The 6,997-nt window shown below is 40.4% G+C and overlaps 1 protein-coding gene across 3 annotated transcripts; it reads right to left on the bottom strand.

Annotated features, from left to right (window-relative positions):
* Positions 1-11: 11 nt before the first annotated feature.
* On the bottom strand, positions 12-6,629 carry MRPL18 (mitochondrial ribosomal protein L18). Of its 3 annotated transcripts, XM_014554481.2 has the most exons (5): positions 6,428-6,601; positions 5,938-6,124; positions 915-1,146; positions 802-809; positions 12-390 (listed from the first exon to the last, which is right to left on the bottom strand). In XM_014554481.2, exons 1-5 carry the CDS (start codon positions 6,477-6,479, stop codon positions 378-380), a joined length of 492 nt encoding a protein of 163 aa, XP_014409967.2. In that variant the 5' UTR covers positions 6,480-6,601; the 3' UTR covers positions 12-377. The 3 variants fall into 3 exon arrangements, with proteins under 3 accessions (XP_014409967.2, XP_032341180.1, XP_006179062.2); XM_032485289.1 differs by lacking the exon at positions 802-809 and having other exon boundaries at positions 1,064-1,146; positions 6,428-6,629; XM_006179000.3 differs by lacking the exon at positions 802-809 and having other exon boundaries at positions 6,428-6,596.
* Positions 6,630-6,997: the final 368 nt, after the last annotated feature.

Raw genomic sequence — 6,997 nt, 5'->3', positions numbered from 1 at the left:
TAGCCAGAAAGTAAGAGTTTACAATATACCTTTATTCTTTAACTTCTAAACAACATTTAATTTGTCCTTCAAAAGTTAATTATAATTGGCAACAGCTTTTCTCAGATAACTTCTCTCATGTCTCAATAGAGAGGAAGAATTTAGCCCTTGATTTAAAACACACACACAAGGGGAGACAGAGAGGACCTGAACTACTAGCGACACTCTGCTGTCAGACCGGTGTATGGAACGTCCAGGCCGGCGGTTCCTCCTGATGCTGTCTTCAAGTGGACGAGTAGCTGACAGCTTTATATTTACAAGTTCCGAACAGTGCTTGTTTCATTCATAGATTCTCCGAGGCTCCTGCAGCACCACACCACCTTCTGTCATAGCACTCTCTAGTCGTTTGAACTGGTTTTGAAGATGAGGAAAGAAGGAAAAAACTGAATCAGCTGACAGTAAATAGTTCACTTCCCAAGAGAAAAAGAAGTAAACTGATTTGCTCCTTGCTAACTTCCTAGCCTACACTGGTTTTTCAGAAAGTGATCTTAATAACAACATAGACAAGAAAAAAGAGGATGAAGAATGTCAAAGATTAGTAGCATTTTAAAATATCATACAGACAAGATGTTAATATATGAACAAAGAAGTAGTGCTCAACGTTACGATTGTAGAATCAGTCAAGTGGGTTTGAACCCTGCCCCTGCCACACTGACTGGGCAAGCCAGCCTCAGCTTACTTTATACAGAAGCAGGAACGCCAGTCCTGATGCTATGGGCTGCCGTGAGGATGATGTGAGGTGACATACATCTGGATACTCACCGTAGGGTCTGACACATGGAGAGAACTTAGTAAGTGGAACTATTATTATGTAAGTATCTGATGTCAAGAATTAACCCAATACCTTTTAAATAAGTACAGGAAAACAAAAATACCGAGTCTGAGGCTGCCTCCCAAGGAGTTGGTTGGTAGACCATGAAGTTGATTCCTGCTTCTAAGCATCGCCCTGCCAGCACTCGTCCCACACTCTCACAAGCCACCACGTTTCTGGTACTATAAAGGTGCCTTTTAATAGCCCATTCACGGGTGGATGCTGAAACCACAACCTGGCCACTGCGGTGTTCCACAAATGCTTCTATATGATGCTGAGTCCTTATGACTCTCAACCTAAATGAGGTGAGAAAATAAAATCATAAAAGAATCCTAAAGATAAATGACCTCTGGTGAATAAATGCCTAAATATTTCTCAAGAATGCAGTGTTTGGTTCATTTACATACATAAGTATGTTATGGTTCAACATACTTAACCTGGATTTTACTTGGGAAAGGTGTTTTTCTCTGTCTTTATGAGGATATCCTCAATAATAAACAAAATATTTCTAGTTAACTTCAAATATCCAGGAGAAATTTGGTATTTGAGAGCTAAGATTTATTTACACAGCATCCACTTTACAACCGGATTTGAGGAGGCAGAGCTAAGTTGCTGACCCTCCACTGGATAAAGATATACTTACTCTATGCTTTTATTTTCCAGCTAACACCAAAATAAATGTAAGATGAATCAAAGACTTAAATACAAAAATAGAAATCATAAAAGTACTAGAAGACAACATGGGAGAATTTTTTTTAATAATCTCAAAGAAAAGCCTATTTAACTATATCAAATTTTTTAACATAACATCAAACTATGTCATATGGCTTAAAAAAAAACAAACTGACAAAGTTTCCTGCATGGTAAAAAAACCAAAAAAACAAAACAGAAATGAAATCAAAAGGCAAGCAATGAAACAAAAAATATTTTAAAATCATATATTGTTCAAAGGGCTAATTCCCATAATATGCAAAAAGTCTCCTATAATAAAAAATGACCAGTAACTTAACAAGCAAAGAACCTGGACAAACTGTCCACAGAAAAGGAAAATATTAATAACTCAAACCCATGAAAATATGCCCAATCCTGATAAAATGCATGGACAAGACAATTCATTACAACACTGTCTGAAATTATAAAAGATAATCATCATTAGGGAGCCAGTTAATTAAAACACCCATGCAATGGTATTTCACACAGTTAAGAATGAAGTCACACTTTTTCGATGCTCCTGCTGCTAACATTTATTGAGCACTTACTGTGCCAGGGAGTCATAATAGTTTACAGGTATAGCTCATGTCTCAAAATAATTCCATTATTCTTTCTTTCTTTCTTTTTCTAAGGCTGCAAAAACTGACACAGAAAGGTTAAGTAACTTTAGCAGGATTACAACTAATGGTAAGTAAAGAAGGTAGGATTTAAGTCCAGGGGTCTGGCTCCAGAGCCAATGTTCCCAACCAACAGAAAGTATTTCCAAGATGTATTTTTATGTATGAGTGTGAGTGTGAGTGTGAGTGTGTGTGTGTGTGTGTGTGTGTGTGTGTTGGGGGAATGCAGAACAAGGTACACAGTGTGCTAAGATTTATAATTAAAAAAAAATAAGTTTATACTTATGTGCACAGAGCAGCTCTAGAAGGACACACAAGAAACTATTCCCTTTTAGATTTTATAAAACGTTTAAAAAATTAAGCTCATGAAGAGGGCAGGATATAGCTCAAGTGCTAGAGCACATGCTTAGCATGCATGAGGTCCCAGGTTCAATCCCCAGTACCTCCTCTAAGAATAAATAAATAAATAGATACACCTAATTACCTCTCCCCCCAAAATAAATAAAAGGACATCATAAAAAAATTTTTTAATTAAAAAAAATTAAGCTCATGATAAACACTGACATTAGAGATTACACTAAGATTCTTACAGTGAAATAGCAGAAAAAGCACTAAATTTAGAAATGTGGGTTCTATTCCTGGTTTTGCTGGTAGCCCTAAAAAAAAATCACAATCTCTTAATTCAGGAGTCAACACGCTTTTTCTGTAAGGGGTCAGATAGTAAATATTTTAGGGTTTGTAGGACATATTGTAAGCAGATAGGGTAGGGGGTCCCAGGAGAAAGAGAATCAAGAATGGCTTTCTTGACATAAGAGATGCCATTTTTATACCTAAGCCATTTTGAGATCTAAGTATGGCCACAATACCTGCCCTTGAACAGGTCTCAAGAATCAATGATCTTAAGGGAAGTAAGGGAATGCAGGAACAAAGGAACAGCAGCCAAGAAACAACAGTTCACTGATAAAACCAAGTCCTAGTTCCTCCTGAAGGGATATACTTAACAATCTGATACAGCCTTGGAGTTTTGCACCCAGGTGGAGGTTGACCATTGTGACTCCAATCAGCTAAAGCTTGGACTCTGTCTACCTTGGCCCCAGTTTTATACTGAATTCTCCTCGGCTCAAGCCCCTTATAAATACGCATGTAACTTTAGCTTGAAACTTCCGCAACTTTGCTTTTTAGGGAGACACTGCTTTGGGAAAGATCCCCAGTGTTCTCCTTACTCACTGCAAGTAATAAGCCCCTTCCTTCTCCCCATCTTTGGCTTGGTTGTGACTTTTAGCTCGACACCCACCAAGATGCAAACCCCATTTTCAGGTAACAATAAGGCACAACTGCTCAACTCAGGCACAGTAGTACTAGAATAACCAGGTAAGAATGAATGGTGGCTGTGCGCCAATAAAAGTTTCTTTGTGAATAACAAAATTTGAATTTTACACAACTTCCACATCACAAAATATTATTCTTTGGATTTTTTCAACCTTTTAAAAAAATGTAAAATTTTTAGCTTGCAAGCCAGCTTTGGCCCAAGAGCTATATAGATTGCTGATTCTTGTCTTAAACCATTTGTGCAATAAAGGGGTGGGACTTACTATCTCCAAGGTCACTTCCAGTTTTATACTGATAATACTGTGAATAGGACAGCTAGGGAAAAAAGGGGGGAAAACAGATCTCCAATTATCCAAGTGGTCCATATATAAAAAATACAACCCAAGTGAAAGTAATAATTTGGGTGTTTCAAAGAATTCTAGACTTCAGATACAGATAATTTCAAAGATGAACTGCCTGCCCCCTTTCTTTGACTCCTCCCTGTATACACAACGTCAAAATGCACCATAGCAACTGTAACACTTTATTACCCCTATTCCATTTCCACTACCAAACTATAAAACTTCTGCTGACAAGGATGACATCTACTTTATTTTCTCTCCTGTATGTAGCACAGTGCCTATGAGGTGATCTAGGCCTAATGTTTGTTGAATGAATCTATCACATAGTTATGATTTCTAATTTGCTCTTATAACTTGATATAGTCCTTAAGAAATATATTTTTAATGAATCCTTACCAAGTAGATAAACAGCAGATAAACACCAACATGCTGCAGCACAGCGGTAACAATTTAGCGTTCCAGCTCTGAGGTCAGACAAAACAGGTTTGAATTTTAGCTCTGGCACTTACTAACCCTATCTCCCTAAGCCTCAAATCCCCTGCTCTTGTAAAATGGGGAAAATTACTGCACCTGCTTCAAAAAGTTGTTTTTGTTTTTGTTTTTTTTTTTTAGAATATTTTTGTTGTTTCTGGGGGGAGGTAATTAGGTGTATTTATTTATTTTAATGGAGGTACTGGGAATTGAACCCAGCACCTTGTACATGCTAAGCGCATGCTCTACCACTGAGCTATAACCTCCCCCACTCAAAAAGTAGTTTTAAGGATTAAATGAGAAAATCCATATAAAGTACCTAGCATAATTCCTGGCAAATATAAAGAATTCAATAATTAACTATCTTTGTAACAAAGAATAGACTTCTAACTTAGACTTCCCGCTTCTACCCCTGCCCCCATAAAAATCTGTTCTCCTCAGAACAGTATGGAGGTTCCTTTAAAAACTAAAAATAGAATTACCATTGATCCAGCTGTCCCACTCCTGAGTATACAACCAGAAAAGACAAAAACTCTAATTGGAAAAATACATGCACCCCAATGTTCATAGCAGCACTATTTATAATAGCCAAGACATGGAAGCAACTAAGTGTCCACTGACAGGTGAAGTGATAAAGAATATATATATATATATATATATAGAGAGAGAGAGAGAGAGAGAGAGAGAGAGAGAGGGAGAGAGAGAGAGAGAGAGAGAGAGAGGGAGAGAGAGAGTGTGAGTGAGTGTGTGTGTGTGTGTGTGTGTGTAAAACAGAGTATTACTCAGCTATAAAAAGAGAATGAAATAATACTATTTGCAGCAACATGGATGGACCCAGAGACTATCATACTAAGTGAAGGCAGTCAGAGAAAGACAAATATCACATGATATCACTTATGTGTGGAATCTAAAAAATATGATACAAATGAACTTATTTACAAAACAGAAACAGACTCACAGACATAGAAAACAAACCTATGGTTACCAAAGGGGAAAGAGGGGAGGGATAAATTAGGAGTTTGGGATTACAGGTATACATTTCTATGTATAAAATAGATTAACAATAAGGACCCACTGTACAGCACAGGGAACTATATTTAGTATCTTGTAATAACCTATAATGAAGAAGAATATATATGTGTATAACCAAACACTCTGCTGTACACCTGAAACTAACACCACATTACTTGATTCACAAAGCCAATGACCTGTCTCCTACCTACCTCTCTATTTTCATCTTAACAGCATTCACCCCTTGGCCCACTGAGCTCCAGGTACACAGGCCTCTAACACACCAATCTCATTCCCACCCTAGCTGTTTCCTCTGCTGAAAATGCTCTTCTTGACAGATAGTTTGGCATCTCCTTATTTGCAGAGGAGTCTTGGTAGGCAACCAGTCTCTCATTCTAACATCATGCTCTTTAAATTTTCTCTATGACACCTACTTATTCATTTTTTGCAGCAACCCCCCCGCAAACCCTCCTAGACCCACCGCAAGTCAGCCTCCCGAGAGGAAAGTCGCCAGCAGGATCTGGCACATTCTTTAAATGAGTTGATGAAAACAAATTGTAGGGCACCGTGCACCGCTCTGTGGTCAGTAACTAGCAGGCTTAATTACCTGTGCCAGAACTCCCGGGAGGGCCACACTGTCCTCCAGCCCCGCTCTTTTCTGGCAACAGCCAAGAGCTCCAGATTCCGGGGGTTCCGGTTGGTGAACTCTGGGGCAACAGCTTCGTTTTCCACAACGTCCGCTTCAGGCTTCACCGCTGGCTTGGAACTGGTTGAGAGAGCCGCCACCCCACATCCTAACAATGGAAACAACCACATGGATCTTAAAAAATGACGAATACGGACAAAACAGGAATGTGATCTAAGTTCTAATTCCATCCTCTCCCCTGTCTTCGTACCCTGGAAGAAGGACAAAAGGTATGTTTGCTCAGGGGATGCAGGGGGAGCCATCATAGACCTGGTTCTTAATTTTCTACTAGTGTCATTACAATGCTGTTCTCCTTTACTTTTCGATGGGGCATGTGGAATATAAAATACGACTTGCATATGCACATTGTGCAGACCCTGGGGAGTCTGAGAGAAGTGGGGAGATTAATTACCCGGGTTCCTGCAAACCGAAGACAACTCCCAGAGCCGCGACCGAAGCGCCATCGCTGAGGAGATCGCAGCCGAAGCCTCGGACAAACCTCGTCTCCTTTCCTCAAGGGTGTCCCAGCGGCTGGCCGGCCGCAGCCATGTTAACTCAGGGAATAGCCTCAGGATCACACGGGTCACGACGCCTCCACCCGAACTAGCAGGCCCCACGCAGCTGAGTGGTGGAGAGGGCAATCTGTCACTTCCGCTCCTCCAATCAGCGCTTACGCTGGGGAGCCCTCAGGCGCTGAAGCCAACCAATCACCTCGTGGTAACGCACTTGGGGGCGGGGCGCGACCCGTTAGGTTGAGAGACGCCGAGTTGACTGCGTCCTGGATACCAGGTACGCAAGGCTTCTCGTTACCTTATTTGCGCGCTCGGGTCACAAAACATAGATCTTTGTTGGACCCACACACACCCCAGGTGGATACCGGGAGAAAACGGGACAGTGCGAGACACACAGTTTTCTTTTCAGGAAGGGTGGCTGTCATTTTCCTGTATGGCCCATGGAAAATGCTTGCCCTGTCCCACCCAGG

This window comes from Camelus ferus, chromosome 8 (genome assembly GCF_009834535.1).
Source record: "Camelus ferus isolate YT-003-E chromosome 8, BCGSAC_Cfer_1.0, whole genome shotgun sequence".
NCBI lineage: Eukaryota > Metazoa > Chordata > Mammalia > Artiodactyla > Camelidae > Camelus > Camelus ferus.
This window is presented reverse-complemented; position numbering and strand designations above follow the sequence as displayed.